The sequence below is a fragment of the Eulemur rufifrons genome, chromosome 20, assembly GCF_041146395.1.
Source record: "Eulemur rufifrons isolate Redbay chromosome 20, OSU_ERuf_1, whole genome shotgun sequence".
Classification (NCBI taxonomy): domain Eukaryota; kingdom Metazoa; phylum Chordata; class Mammalia; order Primates; family Lemuridae; genus Eulemur; species Eulemur rufifrons.
Genome location: NC_091002.1, coordinates 11,465,622 through 11,481,155, shown reverse-complemented (window position 1 = coordinate 11,481,155; position 15,534 = coordinate 11,465,622). Strand labels below are relative to the sequence as shown.

The following is a 15,534-nucleotide window of genomic DNA, read 5'->3' as shown; positions in this document are numbered from 1 at the left end:
TATCTCATTTAATCCTCAAAGCAGCCTGCATAAGGAAGATATTACCCAGAATCTGAGACACAGATGGGTTAAGTAACTTGCCCCAGAAAATGGTGAACACAAGATTTCAACCCAGGCCACCTGACTCCAGAATGTGAGCTAGACTGCCTTGATAAATGTCGGTCACTCATGATGAAGACCTTAGCTCACTTGTTTAGCCAGCATGTTATTACTTTCATTAAAAGCAAAGGAAAGTTTTAAAGAATGCTATCAATTTTACTCAAGGGTTCTCCTGTCTTTTTCTCAACCGGCCATCAATTTCCAGGTTAGGTTGAATGGAAAAAGTTTTGACAAGACTCACCATGTGCGGGGAAGGAAAGAGTTACATTCCCCACTGTCTTCACTTTACATTCACTAAAACATTTATTGAGCATCCACTACATGCCAGACACTGCTGGATGCACGTGACATTGAGATAAAGAAGAGCTACAATTACCAAAGAAATGGTTTGGAGCTTCAGCAAAGTGTGATACGCTAGATGTCTCAGAAACAATGATGCAACAACTATTTTCTTTTTGAAATGCCATTCTGGAAGGACACTAGATTTTCCGCAGTATTAGAAGGGATCTGAAAGCCCAGCAATAAAACTGAAGCATCACACCCAAAGTCTCAGTTAAGAAATAGAGGTCATCAAGGTGCCTCAAATACTGTGGCATGATGTGTATTTCTACCTGGATCTGCCCTCCCTGCTAAACATACTGCAGCCTGCCAGGAAAGCCGAGGGTGTATTTAGGATGCTTTACTTGGAGACCTTGGTAGGTATGATTCTGTCTGCTGTTGATTCCTACAAGAGTAAGATCTGAATGGGAATAAAGTCATGTCTGAATATGACTCAAATTATGGGAAAGCTATGAAGAGAAAGTTTGCTTAAGGAAAGAGGTTAACATTTTTCTTCCTTTTTTTTTTTTTTTTTTTTTTTCTTGAGAAGTCATTTGAAAAGTCATTTGGCCTCTAGACAGAGTTACATTAACTTGGCTGGGTCAGGTTTCTCAGATGGATCCCAGAGCCTGGTCCCAGCATCTGAGTGTTAAAAGCACCTATCTGGGAGGTGCCCTGGGGAGCCATTGAGCACCAGACTTGGGGAAAATCACCTACATTTAAGACAAGAAGCTAATTTCCATATGCTGTTCCATGGACAAAAGCAGGTACTCAGAATGGCTTTATGCAGTGGCTGATGGGAGACATTTCTTAAATCTTGAAAAAACATTCCCCTTTAAGTGGGCACCAGATCATCACCATCTTTGACCACTAGTCAAGTCAGCAGAATAGCGCTGACACTCTTGCCCCATCTGAGAACGAAGAGAACAATGAATGAGAAGGCACCTGAAGGAGAGACCATGGTGCGTCTTTCTTTGGAATCTCTAAATTCTCTGCCATCAACACTCAACCTTAAGAGCTTGCCTTGCCACTTTCAAAGGCCCTTTTCTTGGTCAAATGCTCTATAGTCTTAACATCCAAAATAGCCAAAGGTTCAAAGTTAAATCAATGCATGCTAACAGGATTGGGTGAAGTCCTAAGACATGCTATGTATTTTGTTTTGAACCACTGGCTTTTGTGCTTTCAGGGAGTTTAAGTTACATTTTGAGGTATGGACTTGATGAAATAGTAATTATTTGTCACAAATTCTATGCATAAAAGCAGAGTTCTACAAATTACAACTCATCATCCATTTTTGCAAATAAGTTTTACTGGAACACAGCCATGCCCGTTAGTTGATGTGCTGTCTGGGGCTGTTTTCTTGCTACAATGGCAGAGTTGAATACTTGCGACAGAGACTGTAGGACCTGCAAAGTCTAATGCATTTACTATCTGGCATTTTACAGTAAAAGCTTGCTGACTCCTGGATTAGAAAATTCTCTAAGGCTCTATAGGTCTTGGGGCAGTGATGAAAGAATGACTAAAATGTTGAAATAGGTGTAAACACATATAGATGCAAACCTGAAAATAATATCAAGTTATGATCCAAATATGAATATATTTTACAACAGGTTTTAAATCTGCATTGCTGGTATATATCAATGTATCCCATCTCTATCCAAAGGTTCCAGACTCAGCTGGTTTTATGGGTGATTCCTGCCTAACCCTTAAGTTACTTTGTATTTCAGATCTCCAAAGAATATGGAAAGCTTCCAAAAATGTTGCCATTAGCATACCCTTGATTCCAAAAGCCTAACAAAGAAAGCATGAAAGAGAAAACTACAAGCCAATCTCATTTATGAATTTAGAGGCAAACAGCCTATGAAATACCAGCAAATTGAATCCAGCAACTCATTGAATGCCATTTGATATCTATCTAAAAAGTTTTAATGTAGTAAATTAGTAATCTTTTAATGTAGTAAAATGTAGTAGCTTGGCAAAAAGTTAATTAATACCTAAATTGTCCACCAAACATCAGAAGAAACTATATTTAATTTTGATGTATTAATTATGTTAACAAATATAATTTTTTTTAAATACATATATTACATGAATTTACATATGTAATTTTACACAATGAGGCCCACTTTCTGGGCACTTAGTGATCTTTACATCCCTGGATGGAATCAAAGGTCGAGGTTAGAATCCCAGCTCTAACCATAGGTGGGTGTATAACTCAATCAGGTCACTGTATCTCCCTGGGCTTTAGGTAAAATGGACAGGCTGCACCGCATCATCTCCAAACCTTGACTTCCAGGTTTCAGTCACAGACACATAGGAAGCCAGGCCCTATTCTGGTTGTTTTACTAGCTGAAAAATTTCAACAACATCCAAGCAGTAGAGAGGAAGATGCTTGAGAAAGCACTTTTGAGTGACAGAGGCATTTGCACAAATGTTTTACTTTCTCATTTCGATTCAGAAAACGGTATGCAACTTGAATCTGTGCATTTGTGGGAAGGCCTGTACAGGCAACACCAGGAAGGAGAACAATGGATTGTGAAAAGAAGAAAAAGCCCTTCTGATACATGCCTTTCTTTTCAGCTTCACAAAAGGAGACATATTTTCCATATAATTGCTAAACATGTTTGCTTATTAAATTATTCTTTAATTAGTTAATGATTTTAGCCATGCTTTGCTCTTCAGATATTCATTTTGTGTAATAAAATAATTATAGATAATTAAACTATCTCAAGCCTTTTTCTTTCCCCCAGCAAACATGCTGGGTATCCAAAAATGACAACAAGTTGTAAATTAATCTGGAAAACAAAGCATGACAGATGAATGATTTGGTTGGAATTAATTAGGCACTAATTATATACTGGAACTAGATGAAGAATGAGACTCATTATAAAGATAAAATGCTCTTCTGAAAAGATGCACAGTTACTCACATCCTTACCTTCTGTGGGGATGGAGTGGTTCCTTATCCAAGTCAGTGCCTTACAGCAGTCCTCTTCTTCATTGAGGGTGAAATGATTGCAAGGAACTTTCCCAGTGTACCGCCGCTGACTGCTGTTTGGAACCTCTCTGTTTGTCAGGTGTTGACTAATATCAGCCCCTGTAGGGCATGGGACCTGAGGTATGTTAGAAACATGCTTATTTCAGTGGTAATAGGTGAAACACCAATGCAGTTTAAAAAAAAAAAAGACATAGCAATATCCCGTACAGGTATGTCTTTTTCTGTTTCCAGATATAATCAATCAGGTGTTTAATTAAAAGGGAAAAAAACAGGCAGAATGACCACTTAGAGACAGTTCTTAGAAGGATTCATCCTGGTTATCTAATGCTGTGCAACAAATTATTTCAAAACTCAGTGGTGGAAAGCAACCATTTATTAGGTTCCCAGATTCTTTAGGTCAGTAATTCAGACAGGCGAGGTGGGGAACAGGTTGTCTCTGTTCCACAATGTCTGGGGGCTCAGCTGGGAAGACTCAAAGGCTGGGGGTGACTTGGTGGCTGGGGGATGGAATCATCTGGAGATAATTAAACTATCCCAATCCTTTTCCTTTCCCCCAGAAAACATGCTGGGTATTAAAAAATGACAAGTTGTCATTATTTGTCTGGTAGTTGATGTTGGCTGTGAGCTGGATCTTAGCTGGGGTTGCTGGCCAAAACACCCACATGCGACCTTGCCGTGTGGCTTGGGCTTCCTCATAACATGGTGGCTGGGATCCAAGGGCAAGTGTCATGACAGAGATAGAACCAGTACAGAGAGCTCCATGTTCTCTCCTAACCTAGTCTTGGAAATCAAGCCGTGTCTCTTCCACCATATTCTATTCATGGAGGTTGTCATAAAGGCCTGCCCAGGATCAGGGGAGGGAACCTAGACTCCACCTCTTCATGCAAGAGTGGCAAGGTTCTGGAAGAAGCCATGAAGCTGAGTTTGATGTGGCCATTTTTGGCAAAAACAACCTGCCACAGACACAATTTTATCTGGGGTTGAAATGCAAGTGTATAGAGGAGCTAGGCAAAAAAGAGAACGAGGGAAGCGGATTACTATATACTTAGGAAAATGATAGACTTATTCTTTGCTTTGTCACAGAAATTCTCTCTCTCTCTCTCTCACTCTCCCTCCTCCCCACCCCCATTTCTCTCTCTGAACATGGAGCCCACTCAGCAGAACTTCTGTTCTCTCAGTTTTAACACAGACCTGAATGGCAACAGAAACTTTCCTCTACTGTAAGGAAAGCAACAGTAAAAACACACTAAAAGATGACAGCTAACACTTGTCATACATAATGAGAGCGATGCGCACTGTCTAGGGGATGGACACGTTTGAAGCTCTGACTCAGGGGGGTGCGGGGGCAAGGGCAATATACGTAACCTAAACTTTTGTACCCCCACAATATGCTGAAATAAGAATACAAAAATAAAAAAAAAAATAAAAAATAAAGAATATGGTAACAAACTGTAGGGTCTGTGCCCTGGCCTAAGAGTTCAGCCACAACACTGCTCCATCCGGTTGTTGTCAGGGAAGACTATGGGTTCAGCACGGCCAGATCCGATTTCTCACGACATGCCAAATCCCTGGGTTTTTATGGTGATTCCTGATTTCTTATTATATTGGTTCAAATTAAAATCAAACAAGGAAATGCCACTGTGAAAACCCAATAAAACAGCACAGTGACCTGAGTTTACCCAGTGGGCCACCACTTTGCCCCTCTGATTTTTATTTGGCCGTCAGCTGGAGAGTATGTGGAGGAAAAAGAGGCAGGCAGAGGGGCACAGGACTTAAGGGCGACTGGAGGCCTCTGGTGGAAGACCTACCACACTAGCGGGCTTGCTGCAGTCATGGTGTAAGGCCACAGAAATAGGGGCAGAGGAAGTTTTTTCTCCCATGACAAAACGCTTTATTGCACTGGGCCAATTGCTGGCTGGTGCTTGACTAAACCCCAGTTAGGAAAATTTTGGTTACACCCTTCCTCAATAGAAATTGTAAAGCCTACATACATTACTGTGATGTATTTAATTCAATTTCAAACTAGATTAAATTAAAACAAAACAAAACTGAATCCATGTTGAAAGCTGGACATCCTCTCTCCATGAAGAGGCTGCAGTAAAATTATATTTAGTGAAAAGGAACAACTCGGTAAGTAGTGGTCATTTACTGTAACCAAAATTGTGGAGGTAAAATTTTTTTATTAGTAAAATAACTTGTTTAGCAATATCACAATAAAATGTTGATGTTATAATATTCAGTTACTATAAAGTAGTCCTCTAAAGGCTTTGGCAAATGGTTTGAAGTGCACAATATTGAATACTGTGCTTTGGAGTTTTGAAACCTCACTGGAACTATAAGGAACATTATAATATAAAAGAAATGAAATTTGGGTAACACCCTATCAGTTTAATGAATCAGGATTTAACGAATCATGAAAAATCCTTGGCAGAAAATGGCAGGGTGAAAGAACAAATTGAGAGCTAATCAATTTACAAAACTTTCAATAAGTTATTCCAAATAGTGGGGGTTCAGACAAAATAAATAAATAAAAGAAAGAGGAGAAAAAAGAATAAGGTCCAAATTAAAAATTAGCTCACTATTATACAATCTTGAAATGTAATTGCATTCTGATAATGCAGGTAATTCTTGTGTGCACTTAAATGCATGAAATTGTTTTTGCACACTTCTCAACCATAAAACATTAAAGAAAACTTAATGAGATTATGTATTTTTCATCTTCATATAATGGTATTGTCACAAAATAGGCAAAACTCAAGCTAGGATTTTTTTTTTTTTTTTTTTTTTTTTGAGACAGAGTCTCACTCTGTTGCCCAGGCTAGAGTGAGTGCCGTGGCATCAGCCTAGCTCACAGCAACCTCAGACTCCTGAGCTCAAGCAATCCTCCTGTCTCAGCCTCCCCAGTAGCTGGGACTACAGGTATGCGCCACCATGCCCGGCTAATTTTTTTTCTATATATATTTTTAGCTGTCCATATAATTTCTTTCTATTTTTTTAGTAGAGATGGGGTCTCGCTCTTGCTCAGGCTGGTCTCGAACTCCTGAGCTCAAACGATCCGCCCACCTCGGCCTCCCAGAGTGCTAGGATTACAGGCGTGAGCCACCGCGCCCGGCCTCAAGCTAGGATTTTAAATCCCAAAGCCAAATAATTTGTCCACACAGAGTTTAACGGAACTCAATAAATAAAAAATGATCTATGAAAAAACACTGATACTATTGTCATCAAAGTAAGGGAAGGAGTAAACTTTAATACAAGGGTATGAGTGTATTTAATGAAGAAATGCCAACCATCGGGGCTGGCTGTTCAAACTAGAGGGTTCTCTGTTACTAACTAAACTGCCACGAACTTTTGATTAGAGAGCAGCAGACAACTTTCCAACCTGCCATCAGGTGACATGACATTGAGCAGAGCATCACTGTTGAACCAGCATCACTGGCTGGTGGGAGCCCCTTGAACACCCCATTCTCCCCAGCAAGTTAGTATTAATAACCTATGGTGGCAGCACTGCTGGTGGCCTATCCAATATTGTAGCTCCCTTTTTCTTTGAGATAGAGTCTCGTTCTGTCACCTGGGCTAGAGTGCCATAGCGTCAGCCTAGCTCATAGCAACCTCAGACTCCTGGGCTTACGCGATCCTCCTGCCTCAGCCTCCCGAGTAGCTGGGATTACAGGCGCTCACCATCACGCCTGGCTAATTTTTCTATTTTTAATAGAGACGGGGTCTCACACTTGCTCAGGCTGGTCTTGAACTCCTGTCCTCAAGTGATCCTCCCGCCTCGGCCTCCCAGAGTGCTAGGATCATAGGCATGAGCCACAGTGCCTGACCTATTTCCCTTTCGTTCTTAGTAACAGACTCCTGGGAAATATGCCCAGCTGCAAAACCACATTTCCTAACTCATGACCTAAGAGGTAGTGAAGAGATATAAGCCAGAGTCCTTGGGTGAGGCAACATGAAGAGTCATTTTGCTCTAGTCCTTCTTCCTTCCTGCTTCTTGGAAATTGAATGGCTGGTGCCACAGCAGCCATCTTGAGATGGTAAGAATGGAAACCACATTGGAAGGAAACCAGATGGAAGGGGTCCGAGGTCCTGATAACACGAGGAAGCCACCTTACTGGACCTGAGCTGCTTTTCTCCAGATATTTTTAGTGAGAGAAAGAAATAAACATCTTTTCCTTTTTAAACTGCATATTTGACTCTACCTATAAACAGTAAGTTCTAGAATCTCTGTTGTAAATACTTTTAAAAGCTATCAAATGTAATCCTTGTACTATATCAATGAAAGAGAGAAAGAGGAAAGGGAAAGAGGGAGAGGAGAGACAAACAGAGACAGTGGTTCAGAACTCATGCTCTCTCTACAGGGGTGGGGAACCTACAGCCTTCTGGGTCCTTAAGTACAGCCTTCTGACTGTCCAAATGTTACAAAACAAATCCTTTTATTAAAAGGGATGCAGCAGAGAAAGAAGAAGCTTTTCTTGCCTCCTTTGGTGCTTAAAAAAGAACACTGTTGAAATTAGAAGGCCACAGGTTATCCAATTCCTTGCTGACTGACCTTGAGCAAATTACCTTCACTGCACCTTGATTCCCTCATTTATAAAATGGGGATGAAAATAGCATGGACCTCAGAGTTACAGTGAGGGTTCCATCAGTTAACATCTGTCTGTCTCTCGGCAAACATCCTACCACAGTGAGGTGCTTCTCCCCTTCCTGCTGAGGGCTCCGTGACACACCATGCTCCTGTCTCTGGGGCTTGGCCACTCCTTTTTGCAGGAGACTTTCAGGCTATTAGAAAGTTGTTTCTTGGGATGAATAAGCACTGTATTCTCATCGTTTCTGGGATCTATCCTGAAGTGTTTGAGGACAGGCTGTGCACCCTGAATCTTCACTCCTCTGACCAAACATCTGGAGTGACTTTGAGTCCCTGGCTGTGCTTCAGCTTGCTCTAGTCCTTTTAAAATGAGACTCCAAGAAACCAATGTCATATTCCAAGTGCACTTCTGTTTTTGTGACATATCCTTTGACCCAAGCATGTTCAGCAGGTAACAGGTTCATGTCTACATGGTCATCATGAATTTTATCCTTTGTCAGTATGAATGTTTTTTTCTTCCACTTCCACTTGTTGAGTATTTATATTGCTGCTGCTTCTCATAGCCGTGTGAATTTGCCTGACAAATTCACTTTTTGTAACTTTTAACCATCTTTTTGCTTTTCAACTTCTGCTGTCATTTTGATTGAGAATTTCTCTTGCATTTTGAATTTAGTGCAAATACAGAGTTTTAGTCTTGTAACAAGGTAGTTTGAAACCATGTCATTCCCTGTTATAACTGTTGTAATTTTCTCCTTGTATCATTCTAGTTTATGCTTTCACTTTTAACCATTTTGGTTTTGTTTTCCTCCCTTTTTATCTTCTCCAGTGTTTAAGAAGGTTCTTCATGCTGTTCCACAGGATTCTATAACCTTATTTCTTCTAAATAAAAGAGCCAAGACTGAAATATTACCTTTGGATTTCCCCATTTAAGATGCTGCATATTCCTCCTTTGCCACCTCTCTCTCTATTTTCAACAACTTCTTGGTCTTTATTAGGTTAATTTAGATTGAGTCATTATTTTCTATTTTGCATTTATTCACAGATTTACAAAAATTATTTAGATTACATTCTTAAATTGTTTGTGTTACTTGCCCACCTGTCTTTTTCTACTATTGTGAAGATCTAAATTTCCTTTTATGTCTTAGTTATTTAGAATGCCAGTTAAAGCAAAAAACATGGAAGATAATTTTTCTGAGGCCTCGCACATATCTTCAAATATGAGAGAATTAAGAGGGCATATAAGTATGGAATCACCAATTTCCCTCAAAATTCTGTGTGGTTGGTTTCATTTTCTTTTGCCATTTAATGCTTGAGAAAATATTTGACACCTCTCTTACTTTTGTTCCTTTTTCACAGGAAGGGTTGGTAATCTGTTACTTTTCTTTCGAAGTTCATTTTTTTCCCCATCATCATCATTCTCATAGAACCAAAATTTTGTCAGAATGTAAGTAATTGAGAAAATTTTTTCCTTGAATTGGCCTGGAATGTGGTTAGCTGGACAATATATTTTTCAGGTAAGGAAAGTTTTCTTCTAGAATATCTTTAATTATTGTCTCTATTCCATTTCTTTGGGTCTCTTCTGCAGGAAAACCAATTATCTATATGTTGTCTCCATGTCTAGGATATCCTGTTATCTCTTATACCAAATGTATCCCTTTGTCCTTTGCCTCTGCCCCCCGGGGAAGCTTTGTGGTTTGTCTTCAGCATCACTAACTGTACAGCAGCAGTTCTGTCTCTGGTGGGGATTTAATTTCAATTATTTCTTATTCACTCATCTCCCTTCTCATCTAACCCTGTGGCCTTTTCAGCTTAGCCTGTGCTCTGCTGATGGCTTCAGCTCTCATTTCAGAGGCTGAGTGATAAAATCGCACTGAGGGTGATAAATAGTTTTCTGCAATGTTTGTGTGTGTATGAGTGCATGCGTGCGTGCATGTGTGAATCCTGAATTTCTGAATATTTTCAAAAGTGTTCTTTCTGTGACTTTTCCAGATGTTCTCTTTCTCTTATTGTGTTATCTTTTTGTTTTAGTTGTCTCTTGCTGGTCCATAAACTCACACCAAAAATTAGTGACTTAAACAACCATTGTATTAACTTTTCATGATTTCCTTGCTCAGAAATAGGGTAGGGTTTAGATGGGCAATTCTTTTATTCTATGTGTTATGGAGAGAAGTCACTTTAGTGATATTCAGCTGGTGGATGAACTGGCCTGGAGTATCTGAGATGGCTTCACTCACATGTCTGGTGCCTTGCGGGGATGGATGGAAGGCTGGGCTTCACTGGGACTGGCAGGCAGAGAACCCACCTATTGGCGTCTCCAGCGTGGTGATCCCAGGGTATCAGAAGTTTTTGTGTGGTCCCTCAGGGCTCCAGGAGCAACTGTTTCCACAAATAAGGAGGATCTTCATGGCCTTTGTGACTTGGCCTCGGAAGTCACACCATGTCACGTCCTTTGTACTTTGTTGGTTAAGGCAGTCACAAGTCTGCTCAGATTCAAGGAGAAGAGACATAGACGCTACCTCTTGGATGGAAGAAGCATCAAAGACTTTGCAACTGTGTTTGAAAGCAGCCACTTTTCTTTGCCCTCATGCTGTTATTTTCCCCTTTAATCATCTTCAAATTGAGATCTCTTCATACTAGTTGCTGTCAAATGACATTGGGGACTGACTTTCTCAGGTCTGTTACTGGGAGGCACACTGGTGTAGACATTTCTCTCTCCTAACCCCTGTTTGTAGCAGGCTCTTGCCGGGGCTGCACTGTTCCGGATGCCACACTCTTATTTACCCAGTCTAAGATAAAATTAACCTCTTGGGAGACCACACGTATTGCTCTGACCCATATCAAGGTTACGGTAACTGAAGTCTCAGCTCTTTCCCTCACTTGGGTGAAGGTACGTGCCCCACCTACTGGCTGCTCGTGAGCACCACTCCTTTGCACAGTCCATGCCACAGTTTTCTCATGGTCACTGCCAAACTCATGTGACTTTGAGTTGACAAATTTTTGTTCTCCTTCTTTATGAGATTACCCAAATCCAGGTGTTGGGAAAGCATTTCTCTGTCTTTCCATAACTGTCCATGATTCATAGAGAGTGGCTCTCTGATCTCATTTGTAAGCTATCTCAGAGTATTTTTCAAAACTAGCAGGTGTTTACCAATTAAAAAAAAAATCAAAGGCCAGGTGCGGTGGCTCACGCCTGTAATCCTAGCACTCTGGGAGGCCGAGGTGGGTGGATTGTTTGAGCTCAGGAGTTCGAGACCAGCCTGAGCAAGAGCGAGACCCTGTCTCTACTAAAAATAGAAAGAAATTATATGGACAGCTAAAAATATATATAGAAAAATTAGCCGGGCATGGTGGCGCATGCCTGTTGTCCCAGCTACTTGGGAGGCTGAGACAGGAGGATTGCTTGAGACCAGGAGTTTGAGGTTGCTGTGAGCTAGGCTGATGCCACAGCACTCTAGCCTGGGCGACAGAGTGAGACTCTGTCTCAAAATAAATAAGTAAATAAATAAATAAAATAAAATCAAAATTGATAGGAGGGGTGAGGAAGGGAGTTAGAGGGTTCTGAAAGCGAGCCTGCTAAATCTTCACCTTCCAAAATGGAGAGGTTATAGTTAATGCCTGAAGCTGACAGATCAAGGAAAAAACTTCTATAAACATATTAACTGCATTTGGAGTTATGGCGGTAACCATGGAAGAACTAAAACCAGAAATGCTTCAAAGCAGTTGCCTCTGGAAAGAGGGCTTGGAAGTAAGAGAGGGTTAGGAGAGAGGCCGGCCTCCCTCACGCTCAGCCCTGAGGTACAATGTGATGTTTTACTTTGTGCATGGATTTTCTGATTAAAAAAATAAGTGATATGCATTTGGATATCAAAAATACTGCATGATATTTTAGAGTGAGGCATGCCATTTAAAAGGTCTGATTAGAGGTTAAGGTTTGTAATTATATTTTATAACAGGTTGTCTTCTTGCTTTGGGTTTAAGCTTTATTTTCATCACTTTAATTTGTTTTTTAAAAGATCACAAAATTGGGACAAAACCGTGAGATTGCTGAAGAGAAGGAAATAAGAGAAAAAAATATCTAGAAGATCCCCAGGGAATTCAGCTGCCCTTTCTGCATCACTCTATGTACTTTGATTTTCATGTCCTTCTGGAAAAATTAAATTGGAACTCCCTTTATCACTTCTTCATTTCATTTTTTCCATTGCAAAAAGGGCAAGAGCTTAATGTGTCACAGACTAAAGCTGCAGGGGCAGCTGGACACACATGGGCAGATGCTCGAGTCTCTGGACAGCTGGCCGGGTCTTCCACTCGCAGCTTCCAAAGTACGCAGTTTCGGGCAGCAGCTGGAACCCGGCGGGCAGGTGATGGGGAGACCAACTGAAAAGGTGCATGGTGTTTTCTTCTGGCTTAATGTTTTAAAAGGAAGAATATTTAAATATCAAAACAAAGTATTCTTCCAGTTAATTTTTATCCCTTAACCAGAAAAAAAAATCCTCTTCTATCCCTTGAGAATTAGACTTCTCTTTTTTTTTTTTTTTATTTCAGCATATTATGGGGGTACAAAAGTTTAGGTTACGTATATTGCCCTTATCCCCCCTCCCTCCCCAAATCAGAGCTTCAAGCATGTCCATCCCCTAGACGGTGCGCATCGCACTCATTATGTATGTATAAAAAAATAAATGAAAATTAAAAAATACAAAAGAAAGAAAACAAAGGAAAGGAATTATTCAGAGGTTGATCCAAACTACTCCAAGTGTGGTCCGTTCACTGGCAGCATCCACCTCACCTGGGAGCTTGTCAGAACTGTAGCATCTCAGGCTCCCCAGCCCAGCCCTCCTGCTCCAATCTGCATCTCAACAAGATGCACAGGGGATTCGTGTGCACGGTACATGGGAAGTGCTGCTGCAGGGTACAGATGAGGGATTCTAGGTTGAGCACATTCAAGCTGGTGGTTCTCAGCCTTAGCTTAGAAGCATCTGGGAGCTTAGAAAAAAATACCTGACTGGGTCCCACCACAGAATAATGAAAACAATCTCCGAGGGTGGGGCCTAGGCACAGGTGTGTGTTCAAAGCACCTGAGGTGATCTCAATGTGCAGCCAAAGCAGAAAACATTGGTTAGGTGACGCTCAGAGCTGCTGAGCACATTCTGTGACAACGCCTGGACTAAGATGCTGTCTCCTCCACGTGCTGCCTCTTGCAGCCTTGGCGATGTCAAGGAACCGGGGTACACAGGCCTGCATCAAATCCACAACCATTCACAAGACAGCCTGACTCAGACCCCATCCCTGACTTACAGAGTAAGTCTCATTTCTACCGTATTTTTCTAACTACATGAAATGCTCGTGTGCATTGTAAACTGGGAAGATGAAAATCTACTGCCCTAAGACATTGAACGGCGTCAGTTGTATCCAGTGATGCTTTATGCAAATGTGGCTGGAGAGCTTAATAAAATGGAAAGGGTCGTCACTGGGAAACCAAATAATCAGATTTCCTGGTTTTATAACCGAGAGACAAAATAAAATAACGGTTGACAGAAGGTGCGCATGTTTGAAATACTTTTGCGTGAGCCCATTGCCACAGCCAAATGTTAGCCTCTTGAGGCATAAATTAATTTGCCACAAATGCACGCTTGGTTGTGTCTGGATTCTGCTAGGGTGAGTAGTAAGTGTTAGACTTTTGGACAACAGCTTAAAGAATGACATTTCTCTAACTTGCTGTGATTTTTATCCTTGAGCAGAATGTTTTTCTTGGAATGGGTTTCTGGGAGGGTTTGCGGACACAATTCTGGTCATGTGTGCAGGCCCTGAAGGGCACTTTTATGAATTTAGCTCGGCAGCCATCCAGACAAGAAGGGATGCTCTTTACCCAGAGAGCATGCGCCCCAGTAAACACATGGATGACTCTCATGGAGGTCTCCAAACACATGCCATTTGCATTTTCACGTGCCCAGCCTTACCTGGTACTGCTGCCCGGTACAGAGGATGAGGTGGTCATAGAGCACAATTTCTCCCTTGGAAAGCACGACATGCTTGGCCGCCCGGTCTATGCCAGTCATTCTACCAACCACAATGTTAACCCAGGAGCACAGTGACATCAATGCATAATCTTTATCATTAAAACAGTGGCTGCAAAGAGAGAAGCTCCGTAAGTGACATTTGAGCAGCTGACAGCGGGCATTAATTAGACATCTGGTGAGCTGGTTCAAGTCCCCTAGTGGGCTGAGTCTGTGCTCTTGCTGTGAGTTTACGAGGACCGACACTGGGAGATTGTTCATTATGAAACACTTAGTCACAAATTGACATCTTCCCATTAAAGCTAAATTGTTCCACCTGGCTTAGGCCAGCCCACGACAGTGAGGGAGGGAGGGGGTGTGTGTGTGTGTGTGTGTATGAAATCACTAATATTATGTTCTTTTCTCTGCTTCTGTTTCATGGAGGTTGTACGTTTACTTTAGCTGTTGAACTGTCATATTGATCACAGACTCAAAGGGAATGAGGAGGAAGGAAGTGACATTGTTGAGGATTCCCAAAGACAGGGGTCAGAGTCTTTGACTATGGCGAACCCTTCCTAATTCGCTAATACTTTTCAATAAAGGACTCATTCTTAGAATGAATGTATGGCTTCATGCCAAAACAACAAAACACATTTTATTTAACGAAGATGTCAATTAGGGAATTTATGTTTGCAGCAGGTATATACTCCCTGGAGACTTTTGGGATTCACCCTGCAGGGCAAAGGTGATTTACGGGGAACTGGTACCTCTACGAACAGCAAGTCCTTTAATGCTGTGGCTTCAAGGCACCGGAGGCTGCCTGAGCTTTCATTTTCTGGGTTCTGTGGGAGTCTGAGCACTCTACGGTAATGTAAGAGTGGGCTTCTTGTGGTTTTGGGTTTATTTAAAGATTTTTGTGACAGTTGTTTCTAGAATTTTCTGAAAGGTTTGACCTTTTAATGATTCTGTTCTGAAGACTGAGAGTCTAAGGTGATAGGACAATAAGTGCTGCATTGAAATTTAGGCTGCATGATCCTTTTCTTCTTTTTAAAAACATTTTTAAACATTATTTTTTTATTTTTAGAGATGGGGTCTTGCTATGTTGCCCAGGCTGGCCTTGAACTTTTGGGATCAAGCCATCCTCCCATGTCAGCCTCCTGAGTAGCTAGGACTGCAGGTGCATGTCACCATGCCCAGCAGCATGATCCTCTTCACAAAGAACTGTGCCATGGTCTAGGTCCCTGCTCTTTTGCTAAAGAGCCTAGACTCTGCATTCCCTTGATATGTTTCAGTTTTCTCACCTCCCGACGTGGGATAATTAGCCCTCCCTACATGTCCCAGCCATTGTACAGCATGAACAGGAGAATGTAAGAGATGCTGTTTTGTTAAGTGGGATGCATATGTGAAGGGTATTATTCTAAATAATATTAATGATACATAATCCTGTTTACTTTCTTTGGAGTCAAACAGGATTCTGAAGTGGTAATGGGAGAACATTTTTTCTTTTTGATCCACACGTGAGTCTCGTCTTGGTGCACAAAGAGA

At 41.3% G+C, this 15,534-nt stretch overlaps 1 protein-coding gene across 1 annotated transcript in view; it reads right to left on the bottom strand.

Moving 5' to 3' along the window:
- CFAP61 (cilia and flagella associated protein 61) overlaps positions 1 to 15,534 on the bottom strand; it is a 254,315-nt gene that overhangs the window by 85,932 nt on the left and 152,849 nt on the right. Inside the window, exons 19-20 of the mRNA XM_069496104.1 lie at positions 13,954 to 14,122; positions 3,355 to 3,529 (exon numbers count right to left, since the gene is read on the bottom strand). Coding sequence (XP_069352205.1) covers positions 3,355 to 3,529; positions 13,954 to 14,122 — 344 coding nt within the window. The remainder of the gene's footprint in view (positions 1 to 3,354; positions 3,530 to 13,953; positions 14,123 to 15,534) is intronic.